The 27044-nt window shown below is 42.2% G+C and overlaps 1 protein-coding gene across 2 annotated transcripts in view; it reads left to right on the top strand.

Annotated features, from left to right (window-relative positions):
* The window catches only part of LOC116973436 (protein LYRIC-like), a 67151-nt gene that overhangs the window by 26340 nt on the left and 13767 nt on the right, over nucleotides 1–27044 (top strand). For both annotated transcript variants that reach the window (XM_033021510.1, XM_033021509.1), the window contains exons 5-8: nucleotides 7030–7275; nucleotides 8638–8712; nucleotides 17981–18079; nucleotides 25444–25559. In XM_033021510.1, coding sequence (XP_032877401.1) covers nucleotides 7030–7275; nucleotides 8638–8712; nucleotides 17981–18079; nucleotides 25444–25559 — 536 coding nt within the window. The remainder of the gene's footprint in view (nucleotides 1–7029; nucleotides 7276–8637; nucleotides 8713–17980; nucleotides 18080–25443; nucleotides 25560–27044) is intronic.

The following is a 27044-nucleotide window of genomic DNA, read 5'->3' as shown; positions in this document are numbered from 1 at the left end:
AGCCCTCTAGCCTTGCAAACATCTGTTCATCTAAAATAAACATGCAAGACACGGATACGCTAATTAGCATAACACCAATGCAAAGCTAGATGGTACATAGATTTCACATAACCTAAATATAATTTTGCATAACTGAAATATAACCGCAGCAAACAAGTGAATGGGCTTTGACCGATTTTTCCCTTCTTTGTGAGAGTACGTTGTTAAAATGTAACGTGTGAATTCTAAGGGTAGGCATAGATTCAATATGAGATTCAAATACATTACAAAATAATTCAAAATACTAAAATGTTCTATTTAGTTAAAAAATAAATTCATGAAATAAAATAGTATGGACCCTTTTCAGAATTAATTGGATATTTCAGAGACTGTTGTGTTTGATGAAACTCAGATGAATCCTATTATTGAGGTTTGAGGTGGCTGGTGGTATTGTAATTTATACCCAAGGCCGTTATGTCCTGTATTTTGATCTGGGTTGTGACTGGCTGAAATAGTATCCTGTAATACATGCAGTATTTGCATTGTTCTATGAAGAGTCACATCTAGACGTCATCAGTTCAATGTAAACTATACCAAAGGAAAGCCCCAGGGAACACATTTCCTTTGAGAACCAGATTAGTGCAAACTACCCACAAAGTTATTAATGCACAATAATAAATGAAGCACTGGTATCAGGTTAAATTTTTTTTTTACCCTATAAATCGGGGATCTGAAATAACAGGCTGGGTTGTGCTGACCCGGTCCACAGGGATGTCTCTCGCTCTGAAATATCAGCTTACACCTTCCCCTTGTCCAGTTCAGGAGAGCCTATTTTGCTGCTGCCCTGTTTCTTAAAGACGAGCTTAGCAATGAAGTCCATGCCCTCTGGTGACCAGTGCTACTTAACAAACCCAATGGTTACAATTCTTGTGGCATTTTGATATTGTTTAAAAGTTACAAATTGACACTGAGTAGTAGGCAGCTGTTGAAGGATTCTGACCTGATCGTTAGACCTTTTTTGGGGGGTTGGATAGTACTGACTGTTGCTTGTGGTTCCATTTGGATGTGGGCCAAATATTTAGGAAGCAAGGGAGAGGTCAATTACTTGTTTGCAATGATTTTGCTTTAATTTAATATTTTTAATTATTTATGTTGGGTGTTTTAGTCAATATGACTTGTAATTTTTAATTTTAAGATGATTGTTTTTTTAAATGCTAGTGAGAAGATTTGAAGTGTAGCATCTACAAAGTATTGTTACCTGACATTGTTACCCCGAGGAAGCCTAGTCCTACCAGTGTTACATGTTTTCTTCATTTGGTGCTTCCTAGCGAACAAAAAGAATGAAATGTTGACATGTCAGTGTTATTTGAGTCTAGTGCTTCAGTGCCCACCTTTACACAGAAGAGTAGGTCAGAGATGCAGCAAGTATTTCCAGTTGCACCCTAGAAATAAGTGGATTCATTAAAAACAATTAAAGCCCAGGTAACCTTGATAGGTTAGTTTATTCATGATTATATAGTAGCTGGTGTATCACTAGCTGGTGTATCACTAGTAGCAGAAGCTGGTGTATTATGTTGTTTTGGCACCTGAACCAACCACAGAAAGACACCTGAAAAAAAGTAATTAACAGAAAACAATTGCAGAGCTATTTAAATGGAAACCAAGAAACTGGTCTGGCAACATCTACTCATGGTCAACAGAGGGCATTAATTGGAGCATTGAGATCCAAAATGGCAGAGCGATGTCAAATTAGCATTTTAGATGGTATGTTGTCTGAATCGGCCTGTGTTGCATACGTGAGCAAAAGCAAAAGTGAAATGACAGATTAGGTTAAGGGATCTAGCAGTCAGTAGTGACAGTCGTATTTGGAAAACTTTAAAAAAAGAAAAATTCCATTGGCAACCAGCTACCTATAGTTAATTGAAAAAGTTAAAAGTCATATCAAACAAAGAAAAAGCATATCATCAGTCAAAGATGGATGGCAAGTCAAAAGATTAAAAAAGCAGCAATGAATGCCTAGATTAATGTGGATATAATAATTAGCGGACAAGATTAAACTAGACAGAAATATACAACAAATTATAAGGGTTTATGAAGATAAATTAAATGAAAAGTTAAAGTAAGCACCAGTCATACAGCAAGCCTGTGAAATTAATGATAGGAATCAAGTGGTTGGCAGATGTTTAGTCACATATTTTACATCAGTCTTCACTAAAGAGGATTGAAGTAACGTCCCACGTAAAGCAATAAATTGCCATTGGGTGGAAGGAGAAACTACAATTACAACCATCAGGATAGCGGTGTGGTTCAAACATTTGGAGCTACATGGTGACAAATCTCTGGGTTCCGATAGATTTCTTCCGAGACTTATAAAAGAAATAGCTAGAACATAGCACTGCACAGGAATAGGTCATTCACCACACAATGTGCCAAACATGATGGCTAGCTGAACAGATCTCATCTGCCTGTAGGGGATCCATATCCCTCTGTGCCCTGCACTTCCATGTAACAGTCTCTTGAATGCCACTATTATATCTATCTCCACCACCACCCCTGACAATGTGTTCCAGGCCCCGACCATCCTCTGCATAATAAAACTTGCCCCGCACTCCTCAATTAAACTTCTCCCCTCTAGCCATATAGCGTGCCTTCTAGTATTGGACATTTCCACCTTGGGGGAAAAAGGTTCTGATTATCTACCCTATCTATGCTGCATATAATTTTATATACTTTTATCGTCTCCCCTTAACCTCCAAAGTTCCAGAGAAAACAATCCAAATCTATCCAACCTCTCCCTGTCGCTGAAACCCTCTAATCCAGGCAGAATTCTGGTAAACCTTCCCTGCACCCTTTGCAAAGCTTCCACATCTTTGCTGTAATGGGGCGACCAGAACTGCACGCAATACTCCATATGCGGCCAAACCAAAGTCCTACAGAGCTGCATTATGGGCTAATGAGATTTCATTTCTGATACAAGCTCTTTGACATGAGACGTAAACATTTTTTTAATCTAGCCTGACCTTGTTAGTTTTTCTCACATTTTCTACTTTTATTATAGCTATAAAAAAGACGGTTGATGTATTGGTTTTAATTATCCAAAATTCCCTAGATTTGGGGAAGATTCCATTACATTAGAAAATAGCAAATTTATCTCTAAATAAAAAGGAAGGGAGATAAAAAGCAGAAAACCACTGCCTTAACTTCACCAGTGGGAAAATGTTCAAAAGTATTATTATGCCAGGCACTGATAAATTCAAGGTAATTGTGTTTTGTGAAAGGGAAATAATTTTTTACTAAATATTGGATACTTTGAAGTTACATGTTCTACAGCTAAAGTGAAATATTAACTCCTGCATTAAATGATAACCAGGAACAAAGCAACAATAAATGCAATGGCAGATGCATGGGAGTTAACATATATGTCGAAAGATGCAGAAACATTGCCACTATTCCAAAGTGAACGCTTAGACAGATTGAGATGAATTTTGAGATCTTTTTCCCCAAGACCTACAGTTCTCCTGGGATGTATGGTTGGCCAACCGCCATTATTTCATGAAATGTTAAAAGAGCACGTTTCCTTGATGTTGTGCATCAACTTTGTAACTCATGGAAAGGGAAATGAGCTTTTGCTTAACTGCCCCTCTGGGAATTGTTATTAATTTGAAGAGTCAGCAGTGAAAAGAATATCTGCAGGGAAAGATTATGGATACTCGGATGGTAAAATTGATAACCACAATCACAGGCACTGCAGTTTTGTTTCGGATCTAACTATAGCATTGTTTCACTGAATGTTTTCGCATTTCTTCTTCTATTTTTAATACGCAGAATTGAGGTTAAGCCTGGCCTGAAAGTGAGCTTCCTCCAAAGCAATTAATATTAATGCTAAACTATGGCCAATCACCGCTGATTTCTCAGACTAAGGAGGAATCAAGTAAATTCTCGTGAGGTATTCTACTTACTTCCCTAGTCACTGTTGCTGGGCATCAACCAAACAAATATAGTTATAGGAAACGAGTCAGAAAAAGTAACTCAGACACATCTATTGCAGAAAATTGTGGTTGGATACAGCAATAAAAAAAAATCTTAAGCATAAATTATACAAAGCTTAAAACCAATCACATTTTGTTGAACTCTGAATTCTAGTGTTGGTGGTGTACGAACAGGATGAGAATGATCAGCCTTTTGTGTCTGTTCATTGTTGATCTACATCTCGGCGTATTTATCTGCCTATCCTCTAGATCTTATAAAAATCAGAAACTCAGGCGCACCTTTTAAAAGTCCTGAACCTTCCAATTAATCCAGTATTTCTGCAGATTTCGCATTTAAAGTCATGTGTGAACATGCATTTCTCAATTGGCCTTTCCAATCTTAAATTTGAATACTTTTTTCTGGAGTGTTTTCTAATACTAATTTTTCCCACCAAATGAACTATATACTCCATTTCCACTTAATTGATGACGTCATTTTAAACAGTTCTAACCTCAAAGCAAAGCTTTTAAGACCTGGCGTGCTAATTAACCCTTTACACCCTGATTTCTTTCTGGTAAATGATCTGCACCTCCCAGTAAAGCTACTGGATCTTTCTTGAGGTGCATTGATCGGAACTGAACACGTTAAGCCAGATGGAGCCTGATTGAGGATACTCTATTACCAAATCATTTATTGGGGAACCTTCCCTCTGGACATCAGCTCCATTGCAATAAAGATCAACATGGGGATAAACTTTCTTTTAGCACGTGCACACTTTTTGATTAACTTTTAGGTATGAACACAATTATCTATCTATTGTCCTTAGTCTTCCACCATTTCTCTGCTTAGTTCCAAATTGTCTGACTCTACATTATCTGTGCATTGAACCATCTACCAATGGTAAGCTCTGCAGATATCTCCTTATGATGATCTGTAAATTTCTTATTTTCCTATAAAACTTTCTCTGCCTGTTAATTTAATGCAACCTGGAAGCTTGGGTATCGAACCACCTGTCACCTAATGATGATAAAAAAGCTGACCTTGTTACATTTCCCTACAGATCACCTCAAATCAAAATACATTCCCAATATCTCCTTTCACCGAGTCAATAGATAATAGGTGCAGGAGTAGGCCATTTGGCCCTTTGAGCCAGCACCGCCATTCAATGTGATCATGGCTGATCATCCACAATCAGTACCCAGTTCCTGCTCTCTCTCCATAAACCCTAACTCCGCTATCCCTAAGAGCTCTATCTAACTCTCTCTTGAAAGCATCCAGAGAACCAGCCTCCACCGCCCTCTGAGGCAGAGAATTCCACACACTCACAACTCTGTGTGAAAAAGTTTTTCCTCATCTCCATTCTAAATGGCTTACCACTTATTCTTAAACTATGGCCCCTGGTTCTGGACTCCTTACCCCTCCCAACAGTTATCTACTCATGTTTCAGTATTATTTCTGATATTGTATGTAAAAGGATATTGATATCCCACTTTGAAACATCAAATAATTATTGGACATATAAATAAGCATCATTCACTGACGTGTCTCTGTTGTGTGTTAATGACATCCTCAACAATTGCTTAGACTTGATGAACCATTTACTAATCCATGCTGACTCAGATTCATTCAAAGTTGGCCAAATGTTCTTTGTCATGTTCCTGATGATATATTCCAATGATTTCCCCACAGCTAATTTTAAATTGATAAGTCTGGGGCTGGTCAAAAGTGTCCGCTTTATTTCCAAAGCAGAAGGATACACAGCTTTTAAAAATTGGCAAGGGAAATAAAGGAACTTAAGAGCTTTTTTCTCTAAATATTCAGCGTTGGTTGTTTGATTTCAAAAGATAAAAAACGTTTGTACATGTCCTCCCACACAACTCAGAAAAAGTCATTTAATAGCCAAGAAGAAGAAAATGAGTACTTTTTCCAAACTTCCTTAGAAGACGAAGGAATTTCAGCAAGTCTGTGGCGCCTTCACGCCCACGTTGGTTTTGCATACAGCCTGTCACCATTGGCGACTCGCCAACAGCCTCACGAGTAGGTCCAGCTACACGAGCTCAATAACAACTCCAAGGTCAGACGCACTAATTGGCCTTATCTACACACAGGTTATGATTGGTGAGAATGTAAGGAAAAGGGGCTGCTGGAATAAACGTGACTCGGGTGTTTGGCTCAGCTAAGTGACGTTTGTTCTTTGCTTTCTGTTGTGGGATTCAGTAGATCCTACAAGTCCTCAACAACCCTCACTAATTTCTGCAGATGCTCATTGGAAAACATCTGATCAGAATGCATCACAACCTGGTTTGGGAACTGCTCCATCCAAAACCGAAAAAAATTGCAGAGATTTGTGGACGTAGCCCAGACCATCACACAAACCGGCCTCCCTTCCATTGAGACCATCTCCACTTCACACTGTTTCGGCATGGCCACCAGCGTCAAGGACCGGTCTCATCCCGCTTCTCCCCTCTCCCATCAGGCAAGAGGTACAGAAGTTTGAAAAGGTATACCTCCAGATTAAAGTGAAGTTTCTTCCCAGTACACAAACAATAGATTTTCACTGTACCTTGGTACACACGACAATAATAAAATAAACTGAACTTTGTCCACCCTGAACAAATCTGAGGATTTTCAGACTGGAATTAATTCAGCATGTTTCTGTCCTTCAAAGCAGCATAAAAATATAAAAAAGAGTCTGAAGAAGAGTTTCGGCCCGAAACGTCGCCTATTTCCTTCGCTCCATAGATGCTGCTGCACCCGCTGAGTTTCCCCAGCAATTTTGTGTACCTAGCATAAAAATATTGTTCTGAATAAGTTAACTCTTCCTTTCCTGCAGTAGGATCTGGTCAATACTAACATGTATTTGTAATATCTCAGATTTACCTGAGGTATTTACATGCTGGCATTGAGTTGAATTGTTTATGCTTTGATATACACCATGAAAACTGGATACCTTTTGAAATAAAAGACATGAACTGAATTATGAAACTTAGGATTTGTATTTAACTATAAAGTAGACAGAAATACCACAGGTGTTGCAGCAATTGGCATGTAACCTGTCATTGCCTTTTCACTTTTTTCCAGAGACCATTGCATGGAGTGCCCCACCTGATTCTCCAGGTGATACAGCAGACAGCTGGAATGAAGCAACAGAAAAGGCCATTGTTTGGCACTGTGCAGGGGGTGGGGATGTGGGCACTGTAGGCTGGGGATCCTCAGACAAACCAGTGACCACCTCAGGCTTGGGAGCACCGCCGAAGGATTTGAGCAACAGTGGAGCCGACTGGGAAATTGCAGATTCTGTTGAGAAGGACATTTTTTCCAATATAGGTGGGTATCCTTCAGGTTAATTGGATATGCAGGGATTGGATGATGTGAAGGAAGGGAAAATATTTCCCTAATGATGGTGTCTTTATGGAGAAGGTGATATTGCCGGAGCAAGACCTATTGAATGTCGAGGTTCGTGAGATGCAAGGCAAGGACAAAGGGAGCTCAGTTGTGGTTCTGAGTAAAGGCAGCAGCAGTAAGAGGAGAATTGCAAGAACAAACAGAGTCAAAGGCCCTGCTCAGTAGGGTGGCAGTGGCGGGGTGGAGGGGAGTGGTTCACGTTATTGGAGTAGAATTAGGCCTTTCGGCCCATCAAGTCTACTCCGCCATTCAATCATGGCTCATCTCTGCCGCATAATCCCATTGTCCTGCCTTCTCCCCACAACCCTTGACACCCATTCTAATCAAGAATTTGTCTATCTCTGCCTTAAAAATATCCACTGACTTGTCCTCCACAGCCCTCTGTGGCAATGAGTTCCACAGATTAACTACCCTCTGACTAAAGAAGTTCCTCCTCACCACCTTTCTAAAAGAGTGCCCTTTAGTTCTGAGGCTATGACCTCTGGTCCTAGACTCTTCCCCGAGTGGAAACATCCTTTCCACATACACTCTATATTTGCCTTTCATTATTCTGTAAGTTTCAATGAGGTCCCCCCTCAACCTAAACTCCAGCGAGTAGAGGCTCAGTCCTGTCATGGGGTTTGTGGAAATACGCAAAAAGAAAGGAAACACTGCCTAATTTTACCCCAATTATTTATTTCCAGCAGCACATACCAGCCTCTGTCTCAACAATTTATTTTCCCACCCCGGCGCTATCTGCCCTCCAGATATCTAACAGTGGCAGGCCAGACCATCAAAGTCCCACACAAACTGGATTATTTAACTCTTAACTTGTCCGTAGGTGGGTTGGTTGGAGATTGAGTGGTAACTAAAATTTCTGTGGCTGGGGTTGTTCAAACACTGGGGGAGGATACAAACCAGATATAATCAGAGTTTCTAATTCACAATATCACAGCAATGTTTAGAAAGGAACTGCAGATGCTGGTTTAAACCGAAGATACACACAAAAAGCTGAAGTAACTCAGCAGGACAGGCAGCATCTCAGGAGAGAAAGAATGGCTAACATTTCAGCCCGAAACCCAAAACGCCACCCATTCCTTCTCTCCAGCGATGCTGCCTGTCCCGCCGAGTTACACCAGCTTTTTGTGTCTATCACAGTAATGTAGTTTGCTAGAAATGCCAAAATGGAGAATCAGTTTAGTTGCAAATTCAAAATGTTATGTAATGAAGCAACTCAAACTCTGTGGCTTAAAAGTTAACTCTTGTTTATTTTGCCATGAATTGATCTTGCTGATCTGTGTTTAGGAACATGGGATAATAAGGCAGGTGTAAAAAGTCCTCCTGTGATCTTTGGAGCCTTTCCTGATCCTCCTGAAACTAGTAAGTGCCAGAGAATTTTCAACGCTATATTATTTCACTTCAAATAACAAGTTGCCCTGCTTCTTAAATAGAGGGGTAAGAATGGCAGCCAAGAAGCCACAGAACAATGGAGTAGAAACAAAGAGCAGCAGATGCTGGTAAATGCACAAAAGTGTACTGAAGTAACTCAGTGGGCCAGGCAGCATCCCTGGGTAACATGGATCGGTGATGTTTTGGGTTGAGACCCTTCTTCAGATTGATTGTAGTGGGGGGAGAAGAAAGCTGGAAAAGGGGAGAGGCAGGACTAGGTGTGGCAGGTAAAGTCAACATAAGCGAGGGGGGAGTTGATCGGCAGGTGGTTAGAACAAAGGCCAGAGAGATAAGAAAGGAAGGAAGATGTTCAAAATTTAACCTGTGACTATTGGGGTGCCGCAGGGCCCAGTGCTGGAAGCACAGTTATTTACAATATATATTAACAATTTAGACGAGGGAATTAAATGTAACATCTCCAAGTTTGCGGACAACACAAAACTGGGTGGCAGTGTGAGCTGCGATGAGGATGCTATGAGGCTGCAGGGTGACTTGGATAGGTTGAATTTTATTGCAGATGCATGGCAGATGCAGTATAATGTGGATAACTGTGAGGTTATCCACTTTGATGGCAAGAACAGGAAGGCAGATTATTATCTGAATGGTGTCAGATTAGAAAAAGGGGGAGGTGCCATGAGACCTGGGTGTCCTTGTACATCAGCCACTGAAAGTAAGCATGCAGGTACAGCAGGAAGTGAAAAAAGCTAATGGCATGTTGGCTTTCATTGCGAGAGGATTTGAGTTTAGGAGCAAGGAGGTCCTACTGTAATTGTACAGGACCCTGGTGAGACCGCACCTGGAGTCTTGTGTGCAGTTTTGGACTCCAGATTTGAGCAATTGCTTTTGAGACAATAGACAATAGATGCAGGAGTAGGCCAATCAGCTCTTCGAGCCAGCACCACCATTCAATGTGATCATGGCTGATTATCCCCAATCAGTACCCCGTTCCTGCCTTCTCCCCATATCCCCTGACTCCGCTATCTTTAAGTGCCCTATCCCTTCTTCTAAATCTTGAATGTATCCAGAGAACCGGCCTCCACTGCCCTCTGAAGCAGAGAATTCCACAGACACAACTCTCTGTGTGAAAAAATGTTTCCTCATCTCCGTTCTAAATGGCTTACTCCTTATTTTTAAACTGTGGCCGCTGGTTCTGGACTCCCCCAACATCGGGAACATGTTTCCTGTTTCTTACGTGTCCAAACCCATAATAATCTTATGTTTCAATAAGATCCCCTCTCACCCTTCTAAATTCCAGAGTATACAAGCCCAGCCGCTCCATTCTCTCAGCATATGACAGTCCCGCCATCCCAGGAGTTAACCTTGTAAACCTACGCAGCACTCCCTCAATAGCAAGAATGTCCTTCCTCAAATTAGGGGACCAAAACTGCACACAATACTGCAGGTGTGGTCTCACTAGGGCCCTGTACAACTGCAGAAGGACCTCTTTGCTCCCATACTAAACTCCTCTTGTTTTGAAGGCCAACATGCCATTCGCTTTCTTCACTGCCTGCTGTACCTGCATGCTTACTTTCATTGACTGATGAACAAGGACCCCCAGATGCCGTTGTACTTCCCCTTTTCCCAATTTGACACTATTTAAATAATAATCTGCCGCCTTGTTTTTGCTACCAATAGATAACCTCACATTTATCCATATTAAACTGCATCAGCCATGCATCTGCCCACTCACCCAACCTGTCCAAGTCACCCTGCATTCACATAGCATCCTCCTCACAGTTCACACTGCCACCCAGCTTTGCATCATCTGCAAATTTGCTAATGTTACTTTGAATCCCTTCATCTAAATCATTGATGTATATTGTAAATAGCTGCGGTCCCAGCACCGAGCCTTGCGGTACCCCACTAGTCACTGCCTGACATTCTGAAAGGGACCCGTTAATCCCTACTCTTTGTTTCCTGTCTGCCAACCAATTTTCTATCCATGTCAGCACTCTACCCCCAATACCATGGGCCCTAATTTTGCCCACTAATATCCTATGTGGGACCTTATCAAATGCTTTCTGAAAGTCCAGGTACACTACATCCACTGGCTCTCCCTTGTCCATTTTCCTAGTTACATCCTCAAAAAATTCCAGTAGATTAGTCAAGCATGATTTCCCCTTCATAAATCCATGCTGACTCAGACCAATCGTGTTACTGCTATCTAAACGTGCACCATTTCATCTTTTATGATTTACTCCAGCGTCTTCCCCACCACCGATGTCAGGCTAACTGATCTATAATTCCCTGTTTTCTCTCTCCCCCTTTCTTAAAAAGTGGGATAACATTTGCTACCCTCCAATCCACAGGAACTGATCCTGAATCTATAGAACATTGGAAAATGATCACCAATGCGTACAAGATTTCTAGAGCCACTTCCTTAAGTACCCTGGGATGCAGACCATCAGGCCCTGGGGATTTATCAGCCTTCAATCCCATCAGTTTACCCAACACCTGCCTAATGTGGATTTCCTTCAGTTCCTCTATCACCCCAGATCCTCGGGCCACTAGTACATCAGGAAGATTGTTTGTGTCCTCCTTAGTGAAGACGGATCCAAAGTACCTGAACAAGGACCTGCCATGTCCTTGTTCCCTATAATAAATTCACCTTTTTCAGTCTTCAAGGGTCCAACTTTGGTCTTAACTAATTTTTTCCTCTTCACAAACCTAAAGAAGCTTTTACTATCCTCTTTTATATTCTTGGCTAGCTTCCCTTTGTACCTCATCTTTTCTACCCCTATTGCCTTTTCAGTTATCTTCTGTTGCTCTTTAAACATTACCCAATCCTCTTGTTTCCCGCTCATCTTTGCTACGTTGTACTTCTCTTTTATTTTTATACTGTCGCTGACTTCCCTTGTCAGCCATTGTCGTCTCTTACTCCCCTTGGAATCATTCATCCTCTTTGGAATGAATTGATCCTGCACCTTCTGTATTATTCCCAGAAATACCTGCCATTGTTGGTCCACTGTCATCTCTGCTAGGGTATATTTCCAGTCAACTTTGGCCAGCTCCTCCCTCATGGCTCCATAGTCCCCTTTGTTCAACTGTAACACTGACACTTCCGATTTACCCTTCTCCCTCTCAAATTGTAGATTAAAACTTACCATTTTATGGTCACTACCTCACAATGGCTCCTTAACCTCAAGTTCCCTTATCAACTCCGGTTCAATACACAACACTAAATCCAGAATTGCGTTCTCCCTGGTAGGCTCCAATACAGGCTGCTCTAAAATCCACAAACTCTTTTTCTTGGGGTCCAGTACTAACCTGATTTTCCCAGTCTACCTGCATGTTGAAATCCCCTATAACAATCGTAGCATTACCTTTACGACATATTAATTTTAACTCCTGATTCAACTTGCACCCTATATCCAGGCTACTGTTTGGGGGCCTGTAGATAAATCCCATTAAGGTATTTTTACCCTTACAATTCTTTAGTTCTATCCATACTGACTCCACATCTCCTGTTTCAATGTCACCCCTTGCCAGGGACTGAATTTCATTCCTCACCAACAGAGCTACCCCACCCCCTCTGCCCATCTGTCTGTCTTTTCGATAGGAGGTATACCCTTGAATATTCAGTTCCCAGCCCTGGCCCTCTTGTCGCCATACCTCAAATTCCCACAAAATCATACTTGCCAATTTCTAACTGAGCCTCAAGCTCGTCCACTTTATTTCTTATACTTCGCGCATTCATATACAACATTTTGACTTTGTTATCCGCCTCCCCTCTCACAATTGGCCCAGACCTTTCTCTCTTATCCCTTCTCGAGCTTTCCTTCCCATTAATTCGGAAGTCTTTTGTAACTTTTCCTGTACTCACTTCCCCTTTAACTCCATCTTTATACTCCCAATTTGTCAATCCCTCCCCCCCACTATTTAGTTTAAACCCACACGTGTAGCCCGAGCAAACCTGCCTGCCAAAACGTCAGTTCCCCTCCAGTTAAGGTGTAACCCGTCCATTTTGTACAGGTCACCCCTACCCCAGAAGAGATCCCAGAGGTCTATAAATCTAAATCCCTGCTCCCTGCACCAGCCCTTCAGCCACATATTCAGATCCCCTATCTCCCTGTTCCTGTCCTCACTAGCACGAGGTACTGGAAGCAATCCAGAGATAACCACCCTAGAAGTCCTGATTTTCAGTCTCCTTCCTACCTCTCTAAACTCGCGTTGCAGAACCTCCTTCCTTTTCCTCCCTATGTCGTTGGTGCCTACATGCACAACTACTGCCGGCCGTTCACCTTCCCACTCGAGGATGTTCTGGATTTGGTTTGTGACATCTTGAACCCTGGCACCAGAGAGGCAACAGACCATCCTCGAGTCTCGCCTGCCGCCACAGAATCTCCAGTCCGCACCTCGGATAATGGAGTCACCCACCACTATTGCTCTGCCCAACGTCGATCTTGCCGGTGGAGTCTCATCTCTAGGATTGGAGCCACCGACCAGTCAGCCGCTCGAACTGGAAGCATCGTCTCCCCGACAGCTCCCAAGAGGGTGTACCTGTTTTCATTAGGCACAGCCACCTGGGTCTCCTGCATTCCACAGTTAATCCCCTTTCTCTCAGTCACCCACCTTCATTCTTCCTGTATCCTTGGCATGACAACCTCACTGTAGGTCCTGTCCAGGAAACTCTCGTTATCCCAGATGGCCCGGAGATCATCCAGCTGCTTCCCCAGTGCCCCAACACGGCCCTTCAGGAGCTGAACCTGGACACACTTACCACAGTTGTAGCAGCCAGATGCTCTATCGGCATCCCAGGCCTCCCACATCCTGCAAGCATCACACTGACTCATCTTACTCGTCATGTGGTCACCGCGTCCCTTCCTTCCAGCTTTTTGCGTAGTCTCCTCCTCAGCCTCCTCGCCGAAGACTCTCGAGCCAAAGACTCATACTTTTATCACAAGGCACTCCCCGACAAATTGCCCAATTTGCCATTTAACCAATTAACCAATTTGCGAATTGAATTCCTCAGCCACTCACCGAACTCCCTCCTGCCGCTCCTGAACTTGAAGGAATGTGTTCTTAGCTGGTCGCGCCCGGTTTTAAACTAACTGCTCCTGAGAGGGAACACAAAGAAACTCCCAAGAGCCTACCTTTCAGCCAACCACCGAACTCCCTCCTGCCGTTCCCGAACTTGAGGAAGTGCAGCTTAGGTTCACCAGGTTAATTCCCGGGATGGCAGGACTGACATATGATGAAAGAATGGGTCGACTGGGCTTGTATTCACTGGAATTTAGAAGGATGAGAGGAGATATTATAGAAACATAAAATTCGTAAAAGATTGGACAGGCTAGATGCAGGAATAATGTTCCCGATGTTGGGGGAGTCCAGAACCAGGTGTCACAGTTTAAGAATAAGGGGTAGGCTATTTAGGGCTGAAATGAAGAAACACTTTTTCACCCAGAGAGTTGTGAATCTGTGGAGTTCTCTGCCACAGAATTCACTGGATGCTTTTAAGAGAGAGTTATTTAGCTCTTAGGGCTATAGGGATCAAGGGATATGTGGACAAAGAAGGAATGGGGTACTGATTTTGGATGATCAGCCATGATCATATTGACTGGCAGTGCTGGCTCGAAGGGCGGAATGGCCTACTCCTGCACCTATTTTCTGTTTCTATGTGTGAGACTGGTTCGAAATGTTGCGGATTGTAAAGCCAAAGGGAGGAAAGTGACGGGAAGTTGAGGTGAGGGGAGGGGAAAACTAGGTGGGAGGAAGATAGAGGGATGGGGAATTAGTAAGAGGTTATCTAAAATTGGATAATTCATTGTTAATTTCTTTGGGTTGTAAGCTCCCAAGCAGAATATGAGGTGCTGTGCCTCCAGTTTGTGTGTGGCCACATTTTGGGTATGGAGGAGGCCCAGGACAGAAAGGTCAGTGTGGGAATGGGAAAGGAGGTTAGCAACCGGGTGATCCAGTAGGCCTTGTTGGACCAAGAGTAATTGTTAAGCAAAATGGTCGCCGAGTCTATGATTGGTCTCGCCCATGTGCAGGAGGCCACACCAAGAACACCGGATGTTGTAGATGAGGTTAGAAGAGGTGCACCTGCACACCTGTCTCACCTGGAAGGACCACTGTGGGTGGGTGGAGAGCAAGAGCAGAACTACGGGACCCAGAGGAAATGCGCTTGAGGGACTACAAAAACACGAGGGAGGAACTGGCTAAATTTGATTGGAAAGGGACCCCAGCAGGAATGATGTTGGAGCAGCAATACCAGGAGTTTCTGAGAGTAATTCAGAAGACACAGGATCTTTTCATCCCAAAGAGGAAGAAAAATTCTAAAGGGAGAATGAGGCGACCGTGGCTGAGAAAGGAAGTCATAGACAGTATAAAAGTAAAAGAGAAGGCTTATATTATTGCAAAGATGATTGGGAAGCTAGAGCATTGGGAAGCTCTTGAAAACCAACAGAAAGCAACTAATAAGGGAAGGATAGATGGAATATGAAGATAAGCTGGCCAATAATGTAAAGGAGATACGGAAAGTTTCTTCAAATATTTAAAGAGTTAAAAAGAGGTGAGAGTGGAGATTGGACTGCTGGAAAATGACACTGGAGAAGTAGTAATGGGAATAAAGAAATGGCAGACAAATTAAATATGTTTTTTGCGTCTTCACAGTGGAAGACACCAACAACATACCAAAAATTCAAGAGAGTCAGGTGGCAGAAGTTGGTGGAGTTGTTATTACTAAGGAGAAGGTACTGAGGAAGCTGAAAGGTCTGAAGGTGGATAAATCACCTGGACCTTATGAACTACACCCCAGGGTTGTGAAAGAAGTAGTTTTAGAGATAGTGGTGTCATTTGCAGTGACCATTCAAGAATGACTGGAGTCAGGAGTGGTTCCAGAGGACTGGAAAATTGCAAATGTTACTCCACTGTTCAAGAAAGGGAGAGGCAAATGCGGGGAAACTGGTTAGCCTGACTTCAGTGGTTGTTAAGATTTATTTATAGTCCATTATTAAGGATAAGGTTTCTGAGTAATTAGAATCACATGATAAAATAGGCCAGTCAGCATTGTTTAGTGAAGGGGAATTCGCCAAGCAACTCTGTTAGAATTCTTTGAGGAGGTAAATAGCAATATAGACAAAGGAGAGTCAGTAGTGTTGTTTACTTGAATTTTCAGAAGGCCTTTGATAAAGTGCTGCACGTGAGGCTGCTAAACAAGATGAGAGGCAATGGGTATTAGAGGGAAGATAGTTCAAGTTCAAGTGAGTTTATTATCATGTGCCCCTGATAGGACAATGAAATTCTTGCTTTGCTTCAGCACAACAGAACATAGTAGGCATTTACTACAAAACAGATCAGTGTGTCCATATACCGTAATATAAATATATACACACATGAATAAATAAAATGATAAAGTGCAAATAACAGATAATGGGTTATTAATAATCAAAGTTTTGTCCGAGCCAGGTTTAATAGTCTGATGGCTGTGGGGAAGTAGTTATTCCTGAACCTGGTTGTTGCAGTCTTCAGGCTCCTGTGCCTTCTACCTGAAGGTAGCAGGGAGATGAGTGTGTGGCCAGGATGGTGTGGGTCTTTGATGATACTGCCAGCCTTTTTGAGGCAGCGACTGCAATAAATCCCCTCGATGGAAGGAAGGTCAGAGCCGATGATGGACTGGGCAGTGTTTACTACTTTTTGTAGTCTTTTCCTTTCCAGGGCGCTCAAGTTGCCGAACCAAGCCATGATGCAACCGGTCAGCATGCTCTCTACTGTGCACCTGTACAATGGATCGAAGATTGGCAGAAGGCAAAGCCTTGGGAATAAGGGGAGAGGGTTCTGGTTTGTTGCAAGAGACTAGCTGCTGTGTTCTGCAGGGGTTGGTGTTGGGTTTGCTACTTTTTCTCATTGTATATCAATGATCTGGACGATGGAAATTATTGCTTTGTGGCCAGGTTTGTCAATGGTATAAATATGGTGGAGGGGCAGGCATGTAGAGGAGGCAGGGGGTCTCCAGAATGACTTGGACAGGTTGGGAAAGTGGACAAAGAAGTGGCAAATGGAATACTGCATAGCAAAGTGTGCGGTCATGAAGGAATAAAGGCCTAGGCTATTTTCTAAATGGGGAGTGGATTCAGAAATCAGAGATGCAAAGGGACTTTGGATTGCTGGTGCAGGATTCCCAAAAAGTTAATTTGCAGGTTGGATTGGCAGTAAGGAAGGCAAATGCAATGTTAGCAATCATTTCGAGAGGACCAGAATATATAAACAGGGATGTAATCTTGAGGCTTTATAAGGCACGGATCAGACCGCATTTGGAGTATTATAAGCCGTTTTGGACCCATATCTGTGGAGAGATATGCTGGTGTTGGAGAGAGGAGATTTACTGTATGAGAATGATTCTAGGAATGAGTGGATCCATATATGATGAGTGTTTAACGGCTCTGGGCTTGTACTCACAGGACACCCCAGTTTTCATTGGCAGATTGGCGGTAGAGAGAGTTAGTAGCTTCAAATTCCAGGGCTTTATCATCGCGGATGACATTCCTGGGCCCAGCATGTAGATGTAATCATGAAAAAAGCACGCTAGTCTTCTACTTTCTTAAACTTTAAAGAGATTCAGCATTTTACCAAATACTCTATCAGGAGAAAATATCCTGGCATGTTGCATCTTGGCCCAGTCCATCACAGGCATGGCCTGCCCGCCATCAAAAGCATCTATATGACTCAAACGAGGCAGCATCTGTCATCAAGGATCTTCACTATTTGTGCTGTGCCCTCTTCTTGCGGGCGGCCACCATTGGGCAGGAGATACAGAAACCTGAAGTCGCACGCCATCAGGTTGTCGTAGAATCAAGAACCAGAGGACAAAGGTTTAAGGGGAGGGGGGAAAGATTTAATAGGAACCTGAGGGATAACTTTTTTACACAAAGGGTGGTGGGTGTGTAGAATGAGTTGCCGGAAGAGGAAGTTGAGTCGGTTACAATCGCTATGTTTAAGAAACATTTACACAGGTACATGGATAGGATAGGTTTAAAGGGATTTGGGCCAAATGCAGGCAGGTAGGACTGGTGTAGATGGGACATGTTGGTTGGTGTGGGCAAGTTGGGCCGAAGGGCCTATTTTTCCAAGCTGTATGACTGACTCGTAAGTCTGGTTATGTAGAATAATATTATTTTTTGTTTTTGAGTAATGTTACAAACTTATCACTTTTTAAGGGCATCATGAATTGTTTTGACAAAATTGTGCTTTATATCTTCAGTTACCTACGACAATATATCATCTCAAGATAGTCCAGCCAGATGTCACTTGAGTACCTCACTTTCATCTCCTGTAATTGATGAAGCTTGGCTCGGACTAGGTAAGGTTGTCTCATTATTTAAACCCTTCCTTTCTGTATATTTTTTAATGTTTATTTTTGACATCTGGACAAATTATCCTTGAGAAGTTGGTTATGAGCTGCCTTTTTTTGAGCTGCCACAATCTTCTTGATAAAGGGCCCTCACACATTGCGGTTGGTCTCAACAACACTGAATGACAATGCCAATTACATAGTCAGTGAAAAAGTTAACACCTTTCATATTTAAGAGTCAAGAGCGTATAAATGTCTTATGTACTGGCAACGGAACAAAGACATTCATACTTGCTGCAGCTTTATAGGCCTATTAACCGAATGACACAAATAAATTACAATAATCAAAAGTAAATTAACAATCTATAATACTAGGTAACCAGACCATTATAGTGCAATCCCGAAGTGCAACCAAGTCAAAGGTCAAAGGTTGATTTATTGTCACATACATCTAGATGTAGTGAAATTCTTTTTGCCAATGCAGCACATAAAAAAGAATACAAACATAACAATAATAAATAGCTTTAACATAAAAACATCCCCCCACCAAGTCCACATTAGATGATAGTTACTAAGTTTGGGTTGTGATCAGTTTTCTAAAGCCTGATGGTCGCTGGGAAGAAGCTGTATGTGAACTTCAAGGTAATTGTTTTCAGGCTTTGTATTTTCTTCCCTATGGCAGTAGCGCGTTGAGAGCTTGGCCAGGGTAATGTGGGTCTTTGATGATATTCCCTGTCTTTTTGACGTAGCACCTCCTTTGGATGGAATGGAGATCAGCACCTGCAATGAACCAGGAAAGGTCTACCATTTTCTGCAGCCTCCTTTGTTTTCTGGCATTGATCCAACCAGTCAGTATGCTCTCTACCATACATCTGTAGAAGTTGTGTGCCATTCATGTCCATAAGACATAGGAGCAGAATTAGGCCATTCAGCCCATTGAGCCTGCTCCACCATTCAATCATGGCTGATCTATTTTCTCTCTCAACCCTATTCTCCTGCCTTCTCCCCGTAACCTTTCACATCATCACTAATCAAGAACCTATTAATCTCCACCATGAGATTTAGCCCCTATAGCCACCTGTAGCAACAAATTCTACAGATTCATCACCCTCTAGCTAAAGACATTTCTCCTCCATTCTTTTACTCTGAGATTAAACATAGAAACATAGAAAATAGGTGCAGGAGTAGGCCCTTCGAGCCTGTACCGCCATTCAATATGATCATGGCTGATCATCCAATTCAGTATCCTGTACCTGCCTTCTCTTCATACCCCCTGATCCCTTTAGCCACAAAGGCCACATCTAACTCCCTCTTAAATATAGCCAATGAACTGGCCTCAACTACCTTCTGTGGCAGAGAATTCCAGAGATTCACCACTCTCTGTGTGAAAAATGTTTTTCTCAACTCGGTCCTAAAAGATTTCCCCCTTATCCTCAAACTGTGACCCCTAGTTCTGGACTTCCCCAACATCGGGAACAATCTTCCTGCGTCTAGCCTGTCCAACCCCTTAAGAATTTTGTAAGTTTCTATAAGATCCTCCCTCAATCTTCTAAATTCTATCGAGTAGAAGCCGAGTCTATCCAGTCTTTCTTCATATGAAAGTCCTGACATCCCAGGAATCAGTCTGGTGAACCTTCTCTGTACTCCCTCTACGGCAAGAATGTCTTTCCTCAGATTAGGAGACCAAAACTGTACGCAATACTCCAGGTGTGGTCTCACCAAGACCCTGTACAACTGCAGTAGAACCTCCCTGCTCCTATACTCAAATCCTTTTGCTATGAATGCTAACATACCATTGGCTTTCTTCACTGCCTGCTGCACCTGCATGCCTACTTTCAATGACTGGTGTACCATGACACCCAGGTCTCGTTGCATCTCCCCTTTTCCTAATCGGCCACCATTCAGATAATAGTCTACTTTCCTGTTTTTGCCTCCAAAGTGGATAACCTCACATTTATCCACATTATACTGCATCTGCCATGCATTTGCCCACTCAGCCAGCCTATTCAAGTCACCTTGCAGCCTCCTAGCATCCTCCTCACAGCTAACACTGCCCCCCAGCTTCGTGTCATCCGCAAACTTGGAGATGTTGCATTCAATTCCCTCGTCCAAATCATTAATATATATTGTAAATAGCTGGGGTCCCAGCACTGAGTCTTGCGGTACCCCACTAGTCACTGCCTGCCATTGTGAAAAGGACCCGTTTACTCCTACTCTTTGCTTCCTGTTTGCCAGCCAGTTCTCTATCCACATCAATACTAAACCCCCAATGCCGTGTGCTTTAAGTTTGTATACTAATTTCTTATGTGGGACCTTGTCGAAAGCCTTCTGGATGTCCAGATACACCACATCCACTGGTTCTCCCCTATCCACGCTACTAGTTACATCCTCGAAAAATTCTATAAGATTCGTCAGACATGATTTACCTTTCGTAAATCCATGCTGACTTTGTCCAATGATTTCACCACTTTCCAAATGTGCTGCTATCCCATCTTTAATAACTGACACTAGCAGTTTCCCCACTACCGATGTTAGACTAACTGGTCTGTAATTCCCCGTTTTCTCTCTCCCTCCCTTCTTAAAAAGTGGGATTACGTTTGCTACCCGCCAATCCTCAGGAACTACTCCAGAATCTAAAGAGTTTTGAAAGATTATTACTAATGCATCCACTATTTCTGAAGCTACTTCCTTAAGTACTCTGGGATGCAGCCTATCTTACCCTGGGGATTTATCGGCCTTTAATCCATTCAATTTACCCAACACCACTTCCCGACTAACCTGGATTTCACTCAATTCCTCCAACTCCTTTGACCTGCGGTCCCCTGCTATTTCCGGCAGATTATTTATGTCTTCCTTAGTGAAGACGGAACCAAAGTAGTTATTCAATTGGTCCTTGTTCCCCATGATTAACTCACCTGTTTCTGACTGCAAGGGACCTACATTTGTTTTAACTAATCTCTTTCTTTTCACATATCTATAAAAACTTTTGCAGTTAGTTTTTATGTTCCCTGCCAGTTTTCTTTCATAATCTATTTTTCCTTTCCTAATTAAGCCCTTTGTCCTCCTCTGCTGGTCTCTGAATTTCTCCCAGTCCTCTGGTATGCTGCTTTTTCTGGCTAATTTGTACGCATCATCCTTCGCTTTGATACTATCCCTGATTTCCCTTGTTATCCACGGATGCACTACCTTCCCTGATTTATTCTTTTGCCAAACTGGGATGAACAATTTTTGTAGTTCATCCATGCAATCTTTAAATGTCTTCCATTGCATATCCACCGTCAACCCTTTTAGAATTAATTGCCAGTCAATCTTGGCCAATTCACGTCTCATACCCTCAAAGTTACCTTTCTTTAAGTTCAGAACCATTGTTTCTGAATTAACAATGTCACATTCCATCCTAATGAAGAACTCAACCATATTATGGTCACTCTTGCCCAAGGGGGCACGTACAACAAGACTGCTAACTAACCCTTCCTCATTACTCAATACCCAGTCTAAAATAGCCTGCTCTCTCGTTGGTTCCTCTACATGTTGATTTAGATAACTATCCCGCATACATTCCAAGAAATCCTCTTCCTCAGCACCCCTGCCAATTTGATTCACCCAATCTATATGTAGATTGAAGTCACCCATTATAACTGTTTTGCCTATCTCGCACGCATTTCTAATTTCCTGTTTGATACCATCTCCAACTTCACTACTACTGTTAGGTGACCTATACACAACACCCACCAGCGTTTTCTGCCCCTTAGTGTTTCGCAGCTCTACCCATACCGATTCCACATCCTCCAAACTAATGTCCTTCCTTTCCATTGCGTTAATCTCCTCTCTAACCAGCAACGCTACCCCACCTCCTTTTCCTTTCTCTCTATCCCTCCTGAATATTGAATATCCCTGGATGTTCAGCTCCCAGCCTTGGTCACCCTGGGGCCATGTCTCCGTGATCCCAACTATATCATAATCATTAATGGCTATCTGCACGTTCAACTCATCCACCTTATTACGAATGCTCCTTGCATTGAGACACAAAGCCTTCTGGCTTGTTTTTACAACGCTCTTACCCCTTATACAATTATGTTGAAAAGTGGCCCTTTTTGATTTTTGCCCTGGTTTTGTCTGCCTGCCACTTTTACTTTTCACCTTGCTACCTATTGCTTCTACCCTCATTTTACACCTCCCTGCCTCTCTGCTCTTGTACCCATCCCCCTGCCACATTAGTTTAAATCCCCCCTGACAGCACTAGCAAACACTCCCCCAAGGACATTGGTTCCATTCCAGCCCAGGTGCAGACCGTCCTGTTTGTACTGGTCCCACCTCCCCCAGAACTGGTTCCAATGCCCTAAAAATTTGAATCCCTCCCCCTTGCACCATTTTTCAAGCCACGTATTCATCTGTAATATCCTCCTATTTCTACTCTGACTGGCCCGTGGTACTGGTAGTAATCCAGAGATTATTACCTTTGAGGTCCTACTTTTAAGTTTATCTCCTAACTCCCAAAATGCATCTTGTAGGACCTCATCCCTTTTTTTAACCTATATCGTTGGTGCCAATATGCACCACGACAACTGGCTGTTCACCCTCCCCCTCCAGAATGTTCTGCAGCCGTTCAGTGACATCCCTGACCCTTGCACCAGGGAGGCAACATACCATCCTGGAGTCTCGTTTGCGGCAGCAGAAACGCCTATCTATTCCCCTGACAATTGAATCCCCTATTACTATTGCCCTTCCACTCTTTCCCCCCCCCCCCTCATGTGCCGCAGAGCCACCCATGGTGCCATGAACTTGGCTGCTGCTGCATTCCCCTGATGAGCCATCTCCCTCAACAGTATCCAAAATGGTATACCTGTTTAGGAGGGAGATGACCGCAGGGGACTCCTGCACTACCTGCCTACTGCTTTGCTGGCTATTGGCCACCCGTTCCCTTTCTGTCCTCTTACCTTTTACCTGCGGTGTGACCAACTCGCTGTACGTGCTATCCACGACTTTCTCAGCATCGTGGATGCTCCAGTATGAATCTAGCCGCAGTTCCAATCGTTCAATGCGGTCTGCCAGGAGCTGCAGCTGTACACACTTCCTGCAAACGTAGTCACCAGGGACACCGACCATATCCCTGATCTCCCACATGTTGCAGGCTGAGCAAACCACGGGGCCAATCTCCACTGACATATCTTACTCCCAAATTAACTCTATATTAAATATTAAAAAACACAAAACTTTATCCTTTAAACTTTACTAATAAATACTAATAAATACTGTACACTCAACTCCCAGAATCCTTAACCTGAAGGCAGAAATGTAAAAATGTAAACCCGGGGTTGCACCCAATCAGCTGCTTCCACCAGACTCCTTCTCTGGTAATTGTAATTGTTTAATGTAAGTGTTTACTTAGCTCACAATTCCACTTGGATAAACTTGAATTGCAACAGTAAGCTCTACATCACAACCGGCGTGAAATAGGCTCTGTTCTCAAGAAGAACATTGTTGATTTTTTTTTACTGTTTAAATTAAATCTGGTGGAATAATAGAAATCATCTCTGTTGCATCTGGAATCTGGGGTTCACAATCTTAAAATAAGTAGTAAAATGGTCAGACAGCATATCTTGAAAGGTTAACCTGCATTAAATTCCTTCTTCAGGTGAACGATTTCGTCAAATAAATACCTGAGAACACCATGTGATTTTATTTTGCTCCACAACAGAGTCAGCCATTCAAGCCTGTAACGACTCAAAATGTGTGCGTCCTCTTATTAATAATAAATCATTAGAAGGAAAATTCTGTCGTAGTTTTCTGCGCTAATTCTAGTGATCTTGACACTAAAATATTGAAAGATCTTTGGAAGAAAACCATTTATAGTTATTTGTTCAAATGCAGTTGAAATCAAAGTTGAAATCAACACCACCGAAACAATCTCTTGTAAGAGTTTATTCAGTCTACAGCTACTGTATGGTACATGTCTGCACCATCTGATTAACCCTCCGTTTGCACTCGTTAATTCTTCACTCTCATTTTACTTGGTAAACCAGACAAATTGCATCAAATATTTAATAGACATTGATGGAAAATCAGACAGAGTTTAATCCATCACCTTCAGTTTTCCAACTACACAAAATTAAAATGATGTCCATATTAACCGTCCATATGTCCATATTCTTTCTACATAACCCCATTTGTTAAGGTTAAATTTATTTTTACTTTCAAGGTAAAGGTTATAGACAAATTGAATTGGGCAATAATGTGCTCTTGGTTTAAAGTAGAGAAATGCACAGCAAAAGGTAGCTCTCAATTTGGAGAGAAAGCAACTGGTATCTGATAACTGCAGTTAAGGGCTATCCTGCAGCAGCGATACACTTTTCATTTTTCCTCAAAAGTCAACCCAATGAAACTTCTCTGAGCTCCCTCTAATGAAAGTATATCTTGCTAAATTGGGAGATCAAAACTGTACTCAGTACTTCAGATATGATCTTCTCTGCATCCTGGTCGGATGTAGTAAGACTTCCTATTTTTATAGTCCATCTCTTTTCGACACACGCAAAGGAAATCACAAAGGAAAGGAAATTGCAGAAGTTCCAAATCTTTAGACACAAAGATAGGAAATTATAGTTTGCCACAGAAAATAGATTAACACTAGCAGAGAGCTGTCCAAACAAACAAAAGATGAGGAAACCCTGTTTATTGGTTTTTATTATGCAGTGGACTATCACCGTTTCCCATGTTAGATTTGCAAGAAACCAAAGCTTTGAATAGGGCAATTAAATTTAGTCGTCAAATCTTGAAAAATTACAATTAATTAAAAGTTTCTTCACAAAATGAAATAGGGGGTTGGCCATTGGGTCCCATTCTAACCTTTCCTTAAATGACCAAACCAGGCAGGCATTGGGTGGCAATAGGTTGCCTGCTCTACCAAGACAAAACAAAGGCTTCCAGAAGTAAATTTTCTAAAGTTGAGGGTACTGAAATTTAAAAATTGATAGGAAGTTTCTTCCTGAACTGGACACCTTTACTAGTACTCTAATATTTTCAGATCTGCCTTTAGCACAGCAATAGAATTACTGCCTTATAGCGCCAGAGACACTGTTCAATCCTGACTACAGGTGATGTCTGCACGGAATTTGTGCGTTCTTCCTGTGACCGCATGAGTTTGCTCCGCTCCGGTTTCCTCCCATATTCCAAAGACATGCATGTCTGTAGGTTTAATTGGCTTCTATAAATTGTCTCTGGTGTGTCGGATGGAACTAGTGTACGGGTGATTGTTGGTTGGCGTTGACTCAGTGGGCCGAAGTGCGTGTTTCCAAGCTGTATCTGTAAACTAAACCGATCCATTATATAGTATCCAAGAATGATTAAAATAATAATCTGAATATCATTGTTTATAGACGACCCCTTTGCAGTTGACCTTAACTCAGATTGGAGTCCACCAACAGAGGAATGGGGCAACTGGACTGGAGACAAAATCTTAATAGCTCAAGAAGCTGAGAAAGAGAAACTGAAGGTAATGATGAAAAGATAGCACCTATACAGAAATACCAATAAAAAGACTAGGAATTCTTCATTTTTCGTGGTTGTCCAGAAGTCTGTCCTGATTCAAAAATCTAGGCAATTTCATGAACAATACAAACAAAATTGATTGGTTTTGATTGGGGATGTGAACTACTTCATCAGTGACAAGGACACAAGGGATATGCAAAGGATTAGAGGGCACAGAATTCTTAAAATACATTGAATTTAGTTTTCATGTTGCAAGCCCAACAAAAGATGGGTAACAACAAATTTACTTTAGGTGAATGAAACTGGTGGAGAAAACAGTTGCAGTGGGGGATGTAATAAAAAGGCACTGCAGATGCTGGTTTATACCAAAGATAGACACAAAATGCTGGGGTAACTCAGCGGGTCAGGCAGCACCACTTGAGAAAATGGATGGGTGACATTTCGGAATGGGACCCTTCATCAGACAGTAGTAGACAAAGCCACCCAGCCTTAACATTAGTTGTAGATGAATTATTGGAAAGAAAATATTAATGGTCAAAAAAGTCATATTTGAACGGAAAGTGGACAAGATGTGGAATTGCATAATAAATAGTATTATACGGATGCATACAGAGGAAAGAAGCTCATAAGATCCCTGTGGACAAAGTGTGTTATTAATATGTAGAAGATTAAGCCATTTATTGGCTGAGGCACAGACCATAAGAAGTAACACTGGAACTATTAAGCACTTGTGAACATACAAATAGTGTATTGAATACCTACAGGTCAGGTCACCACATTACTGAAAGGGCATGCCAATATCTGACAACATGCAGAGCAGATATACAGTGCTTTTGCAGGTGCTGGAGAATATTATTTTTGAGAAGAGGTTGGCTAGGCTGGGGTTGGTTTTTTGGAGGAATAGCTAAGTCGGGACTTGACAAAAGTATATCAAATTACGAGAGACTTAGACAGCATAATCAGGAAGGACTCTGTTCCCTCAGTAGAGAATCAAATGGTTGGTGTGGGCGCAGAGGGTGAGGGGATCTGTTAGAGTTAAGCTAAGTAGAAAGATTGGAGGGGAATTTGAGAAAACAAAATCATCCAATGTGTAATGAGGGTCTGGCACTCATTGCGTGAAGGATTGGTGGAAGCACCAACATTCATTACATTTAAAAAGCCTCAAACTGAGGATTTGAAGTAAGTACAGGGCTATTGTCCAAGATCCGACTAGTAGGAATGGCTGAGGAAGGAACTGGAGATGCTGGTTTACACTGAAGATAGGCACAAATGCTGGAGTAACTCAGCGGAACAGGCAGCATCTCTCGATAGAAGGAATGGGTGACGTTTCAGGTAGTGACCCTTCTTCAGACAGGTCACTACTACTATTTTAAAGAAGACACATCACTACTCTTTTAAAAGTAGGCTTTTTTTTATCACCCAGGATGAGGTGTTCCATACCAGGGCATCGGAAATGTCCTCGTTCTTCAGGGAACGGGGATTCCCCTCC

The sequence above is a fragment of the Amblyraja radiata genome, chromosome 5 (assembly GCF_010909765.2).
Source record: "Amblyraja radiata isolate CabotCenter1 chromosome 5, sAmbRad1.1.pri, whole genome shotgun sequence".
NCBI classification, from domain to species: Eukaryota; Metazoa; Chordata; class Chondrichthyes; order Rajiformes; family Rajidae; genus Amblyraja; species Amblyraja radiata.
The sequence above is the reverse complement of the archived record's forward strand: the minus strand, read 5'-3'. Positions and strand labels throughout refer to the sequence as shown.